Raw genomic sequence first — 14,118 nt, forward strand, 5'->3', positions numbered from 1 at the left:
AAATGGGTGGATGTGGCAATTAAAACAAATGACGTGCTTTGTGGGGAGCGGTAAACTTTTCCGGAATCTAACCTGGAAAACACCCATCGCCCTATCTCTGGCAGGTGGGAATTATGCAAATCTAAAGACCCTTATCACTGCGTTCCATTCAATTTTTAAGTTAATTGATTAGATAAAAAATAAATTCGTTTGCCAACTTAAATCGAATTGGGTTGAGAATCGTATGAGCTTCAAGTTTTTGTTCTGACGAGCTCTCTAAAACTATGATACACTCTTTTGACTAAAATAAGTACAATTCTTTGAATAATAAAACCGACAAGAAAACATAATCAACGTTTATGTGTACTCAGTGTGTAATGCAAATGTATAATGGGTCTCGGGTTCCTGATAAGACGGCACTGGGTGAGTCACGGCGGATCGTCAGTGATTTACCATTTAGGTTTTTCTGTTTTCAGATTATATGGAACGTACTCCCCCAATGTCGGCAATTAACCTGCGGCTATCTAATCAATCATAGAGGAGTTTAAATGGGGTGCACGTGAGAAGCGCCCATCCAGCGGCCTTGGAGCAGCCCGCGAAGAAATCTCGAAGACTCCCTATCTCTTTCCGGTCTTTCAGATAATACTTTCTCTCCCCCATTTTTCCAGATGACAAACATTTCAGCTATGGCCGGGCATTGTACTAGCCTTATATTATCTTCAAGTGGCCTAATCTTTGAGAGCAGCACAGGGCACTTGATAGGTTTTTATTTCTTTTGAATAGCCATTCAAATATAGACCACCAAAAACCTATCGATAACTCGCACTGCGCGCCGATAGACGCTGGCGTTTCATGGCTAAGCTTTTGCGGTCACACCACTAGCAAAGCTCTCCGCAAAAATTCGCAATAAAATTTCAAACAAAGGTATTGGGCAATAAAAAGTGCACTAAAACTACTTTTGGAACGCTTTCTGGCAATGAGAACTTTGGGAATATCTGGAATAAGTCTGTGCCTTGGGCTCCGATTGTTCTGGCCGGGATTTTAAGTGGTTTTCCCACGCTCAGCTGCATGTGAAAAATCCATACAGTGCGCATAGTGTTTATCAGTGGGAGCACTGGTGTACGTGAACTTGAGTGTGGGAGGCGGAAATATTGGGAAAATTCTTGCCCGTCGGTTTGTTTATGTTTCATAGTTGTTTATTGATTTTTAGCAGCCCCCTCAAAAATTTAATGATAATTCTCGGACAAGTGTTTCGCCAGAACGGTGTAGTTTCCAGGTTTCATATTTCTCTTCTTTGAAGTTTTTTTTTCCAAAGCCAATAGCTATCAAAATAATCGTTATTGGAGGATTATCTGATAGTGTTGTATAATCTAATCTTTCATTGTTAAAATAAAATAAAGCTTGTTTTAAAATTTACGATAGCTGATAGACCCAAGTCCCATCAGCATTTGGAATATACACCCCCAATTGATGACTCCCTTTTTTTTGTTACAACAGATGTCTTAGCCCTGCGGAGCAGCCCCAAAGCCACTTGAGTTGCAGCCATCAGAGGAACCTCCGCTACCAATTACTGAAATAGAGACTCCAAGCCAGTGAAATCAAGAACCAGTGACCCCAAGATGGCCATGTCCAAGGTGATCCGAGTGCTGGAGAAATCCATAGCTCCCTCGCCGCACAGTGTGCTCCTGGAGCACCGGAACAAGAGCGACAGCATCTTGTTCGAGTCGCACGCGGTGGCGCTGCTCACTCAGCAGGAGACGGACGTCATTCGGAAGCAGTACACCAAGGTGTGCGACGCCTACGGCTGCCTGGGAGCTCTGCAGCTGAACGCCGGCGAGAGCACAGTGCTCTTCCTGGTCCTGGTTACCGGCTGCGTGTCCATGGGCAAGATCGGCGAGGTCGAGATCTTCCGCATCACCCAGACCACGTTCGTCTCACTGCAAAACGCCGCCCCGAACGAGGACAAAATCAGCGAGGTGCGCAAGCTCCTGAACTCCGGGACGTTCTATTTCGCCCACACCAACCCCAGTGCATCGGGCGCGGCATCCGGCGTTGCAAGCCCCCGGTTTGACATAACGCTATGTGCCCAGCGACGCCACCAGACATCGGAGACGGACAATCGCTTCTTCTGGAACCGAATGATGCACATCCACTTGATGCGTTTCGGGATAGACTGCCAGTCCTGGCTGCTGCAGGCCATGTGCGGCTCCGTGGAGGTGCGTACCGTCTACATCGGCGCCAAACAGGCTCGGGCCGCCATCATTTCCCGGCTGAGCTGCGAACGGGCCGGCACGCGGTTCAATGTGCGCGGTACCAACGACGAGGGCTATGTGGCCAACTTCGTGGAGACGGAGCAGGTGATTTATGTGGACGGCGAAGTGACCAGCTATGTGCAGACCCGCGGATCAGTGCCGCTCTTTTGGGAACAGCCAGGCGTCCAGGTGGGCTCGCACAAGGTGAAGCTGTCGCGGGGATTCGAGACCTCCGCCGCGGCTTTCGATCGCCACATGAGCATGATGAGACAGCGGTATGGTTACCAGACGGTGGTGAACCTGCTGGGCAGCTCCCTGATTGGAAGCAAGGAGGGCGAGGCCATGCTGAGCAATGAGTTCCAACGCCACCACGGCATGTCGGCCCACAAGGACGTGCCGCATGTGGTCTTCGACTACCACCAAGAGTGCCGGGGCGGCAACTTCTCGGCTCTGGCAAAGCTTAAGGAGCGTATTGTGGCTTGCGGTGCCAACTACGGTGTCTTCCATTCGGCAAACGGGCAGGTATTGCGCGAGCAGTTTGGAGTGGTGCGCACCAACTGCCTCGACTGTCTGGACAGGACCAATTGCGTCCAGACCTACCTCGGGCTGGACACTCTGGGCCTGCAGCTGGAGGCCATGAAGATGGGCGGCAAACAGCAGAACATCTCGCGCTTCGAGGAGATCTTCCGCCAGATGTGGATCAACAACGGCAACGAGGTGAGCAAGATCTACGCCGGAACAGGAGCTATTCAAGGCGGCTCAAAGCTGATGGACGGAGCCAGATCCGCAGCGAGAACCATTCAAAATAATCTGCTGGACAACTCCAAGCAGGTAAGTGGTGCAGTTTAGATATCCAACCTAGATATCCTTTTTCAAATCGCTTTAATCACCCACAGGAAGCGATTGACGTTCTGCTGGTGGGCTCCACACTCAGCTCCGAACTGGCCGACCGGGCACGCATCCTGCTCCCCTCAAACATGCTGCACGCGCCCACTACCGTCTTGCGAGAGCTGTGCCGACGCTACACGGAGTACGTGCGTCCCAGGATGGCCCGGGTGGCCGTAGGTACTTATAACGTGAACGGAGGCAAGCACTTCCGCAGCATCGTGTTCAAGGACTCTCTGGCCGATTGGCTCCTGGACTGCCATGCCTTGGCCCGTTCCAAGGCCCTTGTAGATGTCAACAATCCGTCGGAGAACGCCGACCACCCCGTGGACATCTATGCGATTGGCTTCGAGGAGATAGTCGACCTGAATGCCTCGAATATCATGGCCGCAAGTACGGACAATGCAAAGCAGTGGGCCGAGGAGCTGCAGAAGACGATCTCGCGGGACAATGACTATGTCCTGCTCACCTACCAGCAGCTGGTGGGCGTCTGCCTCTACATCTATGTTCGTCCGGAGCATGCCCCCCATATCCGGGACGTGGCCATTGACTGTGTGAAGACTGGCCTCGGTGGCGCCACGGGAAACAAGGGTGCTTGTGCCATACGGTTCGTCCTGCACGGAACTTCCATGTGCTTCGTGTGCGCCCACTTCGCTGCCGGGCAGTCACAGGTGGCGGAGCGGAATGCAGACTACGCTGAGATAACCCGGAAGCTGGCGTTCCCGATGGGTCGGACTTTGAAGTCCCACGACTGGGTCTTTTGGTGTGGAGACTTCAACTACCGGATCGACATGGACAAAGACGAGCTGAAGGAATCCATACGCGCGGGAGATCTGACCACTGTTCTGGAGTCCGACCAGCTGCGCAAGGAACAGGAGGCGGGCAACGTCTTTGGCGAGTTCCTCGAGGGCGAGATCGAATTCGATCCCACATACAAGTACGATCTGTTCAGCGACGACTATGACACGTCGGAGAAGCAGCGTGCTCCGGCCTGGACGGACCGTGTGCTGTGGCGCCGGCGGAAGGCCCTGGCCGAGGGAGACTTTGCAGCCAGCGCATGGAATCCCGGGAAACTGATTCACTACGGCCGATCGGAGTTGAAGCAAAGCGATCACAGGCCTGTCATCGCAATCATCGATGCGGAGATCATGGAGATCGATCAGCAACGGCGACGGGCAGTATTTGAGCAGGTGATCCGCGATCTGGGACCACCGGACTCTACAATTGTAGTCCACGTGATGGAGTCATCGGGCGGAGAAGAAGATGGGCCCACGATCTACGATGAGAACGTCATGTCGGCCCTCATTGCCGAGCTGTCCAAGATGGGTGAGGTCACCCTGGTGCGCTATGTGGAGGACACCATGTGGGTAACATTCCGTGACGGAGAATCAGCCCTCAACGCGGCGGCCAAGCGAAGCATCCTGGTCTGCGGCTTGGAGCTGATACTGGAGCTCAAGTCCAGCGACTGGCAGCATCTGGTGGACAGTGAGATCGAGCTCTGCACCACGAACACTATTCCGCTGTGCGCCAATCCCTCGGAGCATGCTCAACTATTGCAGGCCCTCACGCCGGAGGTGCCGCAGCGGCCCAAACAGCCCCCGACGCGTCCACCAGCTCGTCCCCCCATGCCCATGTCGCCAAAGAACTCGCCACGCCACTTGCCCCACGCCGGCGTCATTAGTATTGTGCCCAAGCCGGCGAAGCCACCGATGCCGCCGCAGCCTCAAATGCAGGCACCTCTCCAGCCCCAGCAAGCGGCACCGCCACGTCCGCCGGCAATGGAAACTCCCGCACCCACGCCCACTCCCTCCTCAAAGTCGCAATCTCCCACAGAGCCGGTGTCCGCCAGCTCGTCCGCCTCTTCTTCGGGCAAGGCTTCGCCCACTACTGCGGCTCCGCCAGGAGCTGTCCTATCCGGGCCACCGACTCCTCCACGCCAACAGGCTACTCCTGTTTCGACGCCCACACGGCAGGTGGTGCCCCCGGCAGTCAATGATACCGCCTACGAGACGGCCAGCAACATCTACGAGGAGATCCAGGAGGACGTTCCTGCCCCCCGGCATCCGCCTCCAGCTGGACCGCCGCCCGTGATGGGGGGAGCGCCGCCCATGGGTCCGCCGCCACCGCTACCAAACCGGCGAGGCCCGCCACCGATACCAAATAGAAGCGGCAATGCTCCGCCGCTGCCAACGAGACCGGCCAACAACTGAGCACGCACATGAGGGTGAGTGAGGTTAGAGGTCATCCCTGAACATCAATCCTAACATCTGAATCCTTTCCTTTGCAGCTCGCTAACTTGCACGCCGATTGCATTCCGAATCGCTGTATTTAATGTTAAATATACTCGAATATATTGGGCACTCGTGGAGGAAGGGTCCCTCCGCGGCAATATCTGCACTCTAGATGGAATCTATGTTACTATAGGGTATTACCTGTTTCGTTTGTTTTGCGAGTTTATAGTTGTAATCAAAATTGGAAAGTAAACTGAATTGGTTTTTGTGTCCTGCTTACCCTGTATCCTGTAGCCTGTATCCTGTATGCTGGCACCACACGTACTCAACCCCCACTCACTTCTCCGGATATGCCGTGGACGGAACTACGGAGGCGATAAAGTATTAAATCTCTACTTTGCATAAACTAATGTTTAAATGAATTATAGTCGTACTAGTCAAATTATGCAATAACACACAGTAACCGTTGTAGTGGCAACACAGCAGATCCCGGATCCCCGATCCCCCGGCCCGCAGGCATATGCATAAATATATATCCATTGTTAATGTACAATTATAAATTAAACTATATGTATTTATTCCCCACTGTTGAACATCGTCGTTGCAATCGGTCGAGTCGAGGCTCCTCAGCATCCTTCCCTTGTGTTTCCCAACCACATACATACATATATCAATCTAATTGAGAAAATGCAATTGCTCTGTTTAAAAATGTTAAAGTTACTCTAAGGAATAATCCAAATCCAAACCCAAATCGAATAAAGAACAACTAGCGTACAACTCAAATAAAAACGGCAGCGGATGTCGGATCTGGTTATTGGGGCAACAGTTTAATAGCTTTACGGAAAACATCAACAGGTGTGTATGGTGTGTGTGGAAGAGGGTAATCCTCTAGAACCACTTGGGCAGAGCATCCTGGGGCAGGTTCTTGTGGTTGGGCAACGCCGTGCAGGGTCTTTGCTGGCGCCAGAACTCCTGCCTCTTGTTGAGGAACTCCACGGCCTCGCGGGCATAGGTGGATATGCTCTCGGTGTGGGTGTCCGCCCGCACCAGGTCCGGATGGAGCAGCAGCTTCTCTAGGTACTCCTTGTCTACGCAGAGCTCGCCCAGAAGCTTCCGGGCGTTGCGACGCTCCAAATCCGCTCGACTTGGCTTCTGGCGTGTCCTGGCGCTGCTTCCGGTGGCCGGAGCGGCCTGGGACTTCGGTGTATCCTCCTCAGACCGCCGTGTCTTGCCGCTCTTCTGGCCCGAAGCAGAGGCTGCCCCCGCCACCGGGGCAGGCTTCGTTCCAATGGTGTTCTCAATGGCCTCCTGGGTCTTTTGGACGCCCAGACGGAAGGAGGCCAGCTCCGGACGGGCACGGAGTCCCCGGTGGAAGAACATGAGACTCTGTTCGAACTGCCCGAGATAGTAGAGCGACTCGGCCTTCTGGTAGATGGCTCGGATGTTGTTCTTCTCCTCGCCTAGCGCTGTTTCCGCATCCTGGAGAGCCTTGGAGGCTTCGCCCAGCAGCAGGTAGCACTTGCTCCGTGAGATGAGAGCATTGATGTCCGTGGCATTCAGTTCCAAGGCCTGGAAAAAAAGAAAGGAACAAAGATTAGTTTTTTTATCCAGGAGATGGGGTTATATAGAATGGGAACTCTTTAAGATCTTAGAACCTTGCAGAAGAAATGTATCGCGTTCTCCGGATTGGCGTTCTTGATCTCCTTGAGACCCAGAGCGATGACGGAACTGATGTCAGCCTCGTCCGGAATAAGCAGCGCCTCGTTCCGGTCCTGCTTCTGCTTGATCTGCAGACTTTGCTTGATGTCGAAGGCTCCGGCACTAACGGCCGCCGCCCGATCCTTGTCAGTGTAGAAGTCCACAAAGTTCTCCTTGGGCTTCTTCTTTTTCGCTATCTGCTCCTCTATCCGCTTCCGGGCGGCCCGCAGCTCGGCCTCTATGCGGTTGCCCCGCTTGCCGCCCCCACCATCGCCTCCAGCACCTCCTCCGGCTCCGTCATCTCCGCCCCCGCTCTTGCCGTCCTTGTTCCGACCACCGCGCTCAGTGGAGTCTCGCCGCTCCCAGATTGGAGTCTTGTGGGAACGACCCTTGGACCGGCGATTGCCCTCTTCGAGCGACTCTTCCTCCGCCGCAGCGCCGGTGCGAATGAAGCTCTGCAGCAGCTCCTGCTCCTTGTCCACGGCAAGGATCGTGTTCAGAACGTTCGACATCCTTGGTACGTAATTCCAACTGACCGGAGCTCAGACCTATTGATTTGCGCAATTGGCAATGCAATCCTTTCTGTTGCCAGGAAACTGGCTAAGTGAATGGCTTAGAAATCGATACAAACAACCATGTGCGAGGTGCCAGGAGCGAGGTATCAGCTATCAGGTGTCAGGTGCTTTGGCCGAACGCCAAGCGTGTTGGCCTCGATGTGGGTCATGACCTTGGGCTTGGACTTGGAATCTTAGAGATCAGTAAAAATATCTAACCTAACGATCTATGCTAAACTATTAAGGCCCCTTTTATGCTATTTAGTATTAAGGACTCAATGAAAGTTAAAAAAACAAGTGCTAAAATATAACAGAAAACTGACAGAAAACAGAAAACTTTTAAAAACTTAATAGAATAAAAAATATATATTAATTTCAAATAATAATCTTAAACTTAAAACATCTTAAACCTGCAAACATTTTAGAACCGTCCCTGAGAAGTTTTGTTATTGCAACCGTTGCTGTATAAACAGGATCTGTTGACTTCCAAACTGTTGTCGTCCTTCAAAACTGTTGGCGACTTCAAAACTGTGATAAGCTTAAGCTAGAGCTTGCGAGCTTTTGATAGGATAACCATGGCCAGGACAAAACTCAAGTACTGCTAGACCCCTCCAGGTGGCGCATCATTGTAGTTTGAAAGATTTATGCAACAACAGATTCTTTTTAATCCTGCATCCATTATTAAAACTAAGACTTAATTTAATGATAGAAAATCTTTTAAAATAAAGAACTAAGTTTCAGAAGAAAGGGGCCCCGACAGAGCTAATTATTATAATCAGATATTTTCACATTTTTTCATTCTATTTTTAGTTTATAGTTTATTTTTAGTTATATCCACTTTAGAGTTATGTCAAACCTATAGATTTGAAATCACTTTTGGTTTCTGGAACCCACCTGATTATAGCCGAACAAAGCCTTCTCGTACGCCCGGACTTTCATGTGATTGTTGGACTGATCACAGAGCAGCTTGATGCTGGTCTCGATCTCCTCAAGAGTGTCCACCTTTGGCTTCTTTCGCGGCATTTTGGATACTGTACGGCTTATAGATTCTGTCACTTATCGAATATCACTACCGATTTGTGCCTTGGCGGGGCTCGGGCCTCTCCACCAGGTCGCCATAAAAAGTTCGACGTCTGTTCGCGGTGCTTGCCGTTGGCCAACTGAATTGTCTGCCTTCGTCTGGCATTTGTTCCGACTTGGACTCGATTTTGAGCCATCCGGCACCACCCCCCAAGCTAGGGGCACCCGTCCAGGCAGTCACCACTTAGTTTTCTTTACTTTGTACCACCGCAGCCTGCATATGCGCTGACAAGCAGCAATAAACTTCAATAAAGTTGCATTAATAACTCGGCAAACCCTTATGGACACGGGGAGAAAATGCCTATGCCTTGAAACTATGATTCATCTATCTACTAGGTTTTAAAGGACGGGTTCCATGCTCCATGCCTTTTGTAGAAAGTTTCTCCAGGTGTAGTTGCTTTAGGAGGCGTGGAAAGGGGAGGGCAGACCGCATTTACACGCACTTAATTGGAGCCATCAAAATTAAACTCCTGTGGGAATCGGGAGTCACGCATCCGGCCCAGGAAGATAAGGAAAGGCCAAAGCCAAGGGGTCTATAGTCGGGCAATCGATATGCACCAGCTGAAACTCATTTCGAAGAACCGCCCTCCGCCTACCACACCATCTAACGTCTAACATGTAACATCCACCCCTCCATGCACTATCCAGCAACATTTCCATTTCGTGAAGCGGGTCTCCCCAGTTAAGGACATTTATTTCGACAAATTTATGAACCTAGCAAATTGCTATTAATTTTCCGGTATTGTTTTTAGAGTAAATAAATAAGCTTGATGTTTGAGCAGGTCGTAAAGGTGGAGCAGGCTATAGGGGAGCTCTTGTTCCTCTTGGTCTTGCGTGCACCAGAATCATTTCGAGCAGCAACTGGCAACCTTCGCGGTGGCGTGACGAAACAATTTTATTTGTCCTGCCCTCGTAACGGTGGCCTCCGTGGATCCGGCTCCGGCTCTGGCTCTGGCTCCAGCTCCGACTTTTCATATTCCACATCCATGGCTGGAGGTGGGGCTGCCATTTGTGGCCTATTCCTCCCCGTCGGCTTCCCTCCTCCGCCCCGTCTGCCAGCGACAGCCGTTGAGAATTATGATATTTGCATTTGCTCAAGTTGCCCCCCAAAACATCGGAGGAGGAGGAGGGATGTCAGGCCCTAATGCCGTTTCGCGTTTACGACTACTCCAATTTGCCAGACACGACCTCTGGATCCTAATCGACTCTGCTCCAAGCTTAAGCCACCTGTTGGCCCAAGGAGTACCCATAATCTGCATGCGATTGCTCCAAAACTAATCAATTTATTAAGCCACTTGCACGTACATCTGAAAAATACGTAAGAATGTGTAATATAATTATTTGCATATTGGATTAGACAAGTGGGGAAATATTTGTTTAATAAGAGAACTCTTTGGAAAGCACGGGTGGAAAAATGGGCACTAAGCGAGGTCTGTATCTTTGCCAATAATCATAAGATTCATGAGCTGAATTCTCTAAGAGATTTGTGGAACGATTCTCCATCAATCTGCATCAAAATCTAGAAACAAATTATTTTTCAGATTTTTTGTCAAATTTTCTGAGGGGTCCCCTTCAAAATTACCAAAAATGCATGGGAGCAGTATATGGCCCCCAGCGATGACCATATCTTTGCCAATTGTCATCCGATTCTTAAGCGGAATACCTTAAACGATTTGTGGATCGATTCTCCATCAATCTGCATCAAAATCTAGAAACAAATTATTTTTCAGATTTTTTGTCAAATTTTCTGAGGGGTCCCCTTCAAAATTACCAAAAATGCATGGGAGCAGTATATGGCCCCCAGCGATGGCCATATCTTTGTCAATTGTAATCCGATTCTTAAGCGGAATACCTTAAACGATTTGTGGATCAATTCTCCATCAATCTGCATCAAAATCTAGAAACAAATTATTTTTCAAATTTTTTGTCAAAATTTTCTGGAGGACCCCTTTGAAAAAAATGCATGAGGAGCAGTATATGGTCCCCAGCGATGGCCGTATATTTGCCAATTTTTATCCGATTCTTCAGCGGAATTCCTTAAACGATTTGTGGATCGATTCTCCATAAATCTGCATCAAAACCTAGAAACAAATTATTTTTCAGATATTTTGCCAAATTTTCTAAAGAACCCATTTTGAAATATTAAAAAATTCATGGGGAGCATTATGTGGCCTCAGTGATGTTTATATTTTTGTAAAAATTCATGAGCGGAATACCTTAAAAAAATTGTAATTGTCGATATTTTATCAATCTGCGTTAAAATATATAAACAATTATTGTTTAGATTTTATTTCTGCATTTTTTGACGGACCTGAATTTTCCCTCACCTGAATTTTCCATTCGCCGCCTTTATTATCGAATTTATACGAATGGCAGAATATTAAAACGTTTTTTTCACATATTTACAAATTTGAAGGATGCATAATATGTGAACAACTGGATTTCAAATGAAAAGATTAGTTAGATATATGAGGAGGTATTCAAATACAAGAAAAGCACCTACCAAGTAGAACGACAGCTGGACTGGAAAATAAAGGGAGAAAGTAGCTCAACACTTTTCCAATCATAAAAATAGGTTCGTTTTTCTGAAATCAAATGATTTAAAAGGCTTTTTTAATCTTTCAATAGACTTACAAGCTGCATTCCGGACAGCATAAATGTCCCAGCGAAAATATGCAAAACGGAGCAGGCACATCCTGCGAAGCAGACCGCGGCTATCGCCTTGGACTTTTTGTATTGTTCCGCGTAAGGATTAAAGCCAAAGTCGTATAGAGGATTCATGTATGGCTTCATGTAATCGACCTTTTTTTGTTCTTCAAGCCCAAAATAAATAAAGACTAAAGCAAGGATAACACCCACGGCAATGCAGATTACTGAATATGCAAGTGTCCATTTTTCTGGTGGAGGATTTTCGTTGCACATTTTTAGAGCATTTAAATATTTTTGACAAAAATTATATGACTGAGTTTATGTAAATTCAAAAAGATAAAGTAAATATCTGACAGAAAAATAAAGTTACTGGGTACTTCGATCGAACATTAATCATTCAAGAAGACGTAAAATTTTAATAATATATTATATTCGATGGAATATACCACTATACATACATATACCGATGGGTATACCACTTCAAATTATATTAACATTAGTTATTATCTAATTCTAAAATGCTATCTTATATTTACTGCATCGAAATCTATAAAAAATTATTTTTTAAGTTTTTATTTCTGCATTTTTGGAAAGACCCTTTCAAATTTGAAAGATTAGAGCTTCACTCACCTGAATTTTCCATCCGCCGCCTTTATAATCGAAATAATACCCAAAGCAGAATATTAAAACGTATTTTTGACATATTTATAAATTTTACAGATGAATAATAGGTGAAAAACTGGGTTTCCAATGAAAAGATTAGTCAAATATATGTCGGTATTCAAATAAAATAAAAGCACCTACCAAGTAGAACGACAGATGGACTGGAAAATAAAGGAAGAAAGTAGCTCAACACTTTCCCAATCATAAAAATCAGTTTGTTTTTCTGAAATCAAAAGACTTAAAAGGTTTTTTAATCTTTTAATAGACTTACAAGGTGCATTCCGGCCAGCATAAATATCCCAGCGAAAATATATAGGATGGAGCAGGCACATCCTGCGAAGTAGACCGCTATCACCGTGGACTTTTTGTATTGTTTCGCGTGGGGATGAAAGCCTAAGTTGTAGAGTGGATTCAAGTATGACTTCATGTTATCGTCCTTTTTTTGTTCTTCAAGCCCATAATAAATAAAGACTATAGCAAGGATAAAACCCACGACAATGCAGATTACTGAATATGCAAGTGTCAAATGTTCTGGTGGAGGATCTTCAACGCACATTTTTAGAGCATTTAAATATTTGTTGAAAAAATTATATGACTGAGTTTATGTAAATTCAAAAAGTTAAAGTAAATATCTGACGGAAAATTAAAGTTACTGGGTACTTCGATCGAACATTATATATTTTATATTATTATATTTTATTATATTCGATGGAGTTATGGGTATACCACTTCAAATTATAATAATATTAGTATCTCACCGAATTTTTATTATCTAATACTAAAATTCTTTCTTATATTCACTGCATCAAAATCTATAAAAAATTATTTTTTAAGTTTTTATTTCTGCATTTTTTGAGGACCCCTTTCAAATTTGAAAGATTAAAGCTTAACTCACCTGAATTTTCCATCCGCCCCCTTATATTAAAACGTATTTTTCACATATTTGCAAATTTGAAGGATACATATTATGTGAACAACTGGTTTTCAAATAAAAATATTAGTTAGATATATGTGGGTATTCAAGTATAAGAAAACCACCTACCAAGTAGAACGACAGCTGGACTTGAAAATAAAGGGAGAAAGTAGCTCAACACTTTTCCAATCATAAAAATTATTTTGTTTTTCTGTAAACCAATGACTAAATGAAAGGTTTTTGGAGCTTTTTCAATAGACTTACAATCTCCATTCCGACCAGCATACATGTCCCGGCGAAAACATATAGGATGGAGCAGGCACATCCTGTGAAGCAGACCGCGGCTATAGCCTGGGACTTTTTGTATTGTTTCGCGTAAGGATTAACGCCGACTGCGTAGACAACATCCATGAATGGCTTCAGTTTATCGACCTTTGCTTGTTCTTCAAGCCCGAAATAAAAAAAGACTAAAGAAAGGATAACACCCACGACAATGCAGATTACTGAATAAATAAGTGTCCATTTTTCTGGTGGAGGATTTTTGTTGCACATTTTAAGAAAATTTAAATAATTTAGACTGATATTATATGACAGAATTTAAATGAAGTCTGAATGTTGAAGTAAAGTTCTGACAGAAAAGTGAACTTCGATCTTTAAAATATCTCACCAACGTCACCATTCTGAGGAATTGAAATAATTCTAGAACACGAACCATTTTAATTATATTTTATTAAATGCGATCTACTTATGGGTATACACTTCAAAGATTTAAATATATTACTATTAGCTCACAGAATTTTCACTATCCAATATCAAAATTCTTTCTTATAGTTACACACGTGGCTCATGAATATTATATGAATAACTGGGTGGAAAAAGAAATAGTACTAAAAAAACGATACAGAAAATAGTATCATAGTACTTACCTAGAAATAATATCAAGGAAATAAAAGCTATTGGCAGAAAGTAGCTCAGCATTTTTCCTATCACGAAAATCCGTTTGTTTTCCTGTATTTCGAGACTGTTCATAAGGATTAATAAAGGATTATCAAAGCCATCAAAGATATCTGACTCACTGCATTCATGCCGATTTTCATAAAAATTCCAGCCAGCATATATGAGATGCCTAGCATAGGCACAAAGATGTACTGCATCGGGAACCCCCCGAAAATCCAATCAAGGAGCGCCACTAAGACGAAGAAAAGCCCCACACC

General features: G+C 46.1%; 2 protein-coding genes across 10 annotated transcripts; one reads left to right on the plus strand and one right to left on the minus strand.

Moving 5' to 3' along the window:
* The first annotated feature begins 830 nt into the window (after positions 1-830).
* Positions 831-5,605, plus strand: Synj (synaptojanin). Of its 2 annotated transcripts, none has more exons than XM_017241292.2 (4): positions 831-903; positions 1,477-3,062; positions 3,128-5,340; positions 5,404-5,605. In XM_017241292.2, the coding sequence occupies exons 2-3, from the start codon at positions 1,599-1,601 to the stop codon at positions 5,324-5,326; spliced, it is 3,663 nt and encodes a 1,220-aa protein (XP_017096781.2). In that variant the 5' UTR covers positions 831-903; positions 1,477-1,598; the 3' UTR covers positions 5,327-5,340; positions 5,404-5,605. The 2 variants fall into 2 exon arrangements, with proteins under 2 accessions (XP_017096781.2, XP_070135101.1); XM_070279000.1 differs by lacking the exon at positions 831-903 and adding an exon at positions 968-1,152.
* Positions 5,606-6,156: 551 nt separating this feature from the next.
* Positions 6,157-14,090, minus strand: LOC108125009 (outer dynein arm-docking complex subunit 4). Of its 8 annotated transcripts, none has more exons than XM_070279002.1 (11): positions 13,169-13,551; positions 13,034-13,115; positions 12,887-12,968; positions 12,263-12,384; positions 12,133-12,214; positions 11,959-12,067; positions 11,314-11,576; positions 11,183-11,264; positions 11,007-11,115; positions 8,494-9,986; positions 6,160-6,916 (listed from the first exon to the last, which is right to left on the minus strand). In XM_070279002.1, exons 10-11 carry the CDS (start codon positions 8,620-8,622, stop codon positions 6,236-6,238), a joined length of 810 nt encoding a protein of 269 aa, XP_070135103.1. In that variant the 5' UTR covers positions 8,623-9,986; positions 11,007-11,115; positions 11,183-11,264; positions 11,314-11,576; positions 11,959-12,067; positions 12,133-12,214; positions 12,263-12,384; positions 12,887-12,968; positions 13,034-13,115; positions 13,169-13,551; the 3' UTR covers positions 6,160-6,235. The 8 variants fall into 8 exon arrangements, 7 of the variants coding, with proteins under 7 accessions (XP_017096784.1, XP_070135103.1, XP_070135104.1 ...); XM_070279003.1 differs by having other exon boundaries at positions 12,263-12,438; XM_070279001.1 differs by having other exon boundaries at positions 12,263-12,462.
* Positions 14,091-14,118: the final 28 nt, after the last annotated feature.

This window comes from Drosophila bipectinata, chromosome 2R (assembly GCF_030179905.1).
Source record: "Drosophila bipectinata strain 14024-0381.07 chromosome 2R, DbipHiC1v2, whole genome shotgun sequence".
NCBI classification, from domain to species: domain Eukaryota; kingdom Metazoa; phylum Arthropoda; class Insecta; order Diptera; family Drosophilidae; genus Drosophila; species Drosophila bipectinata.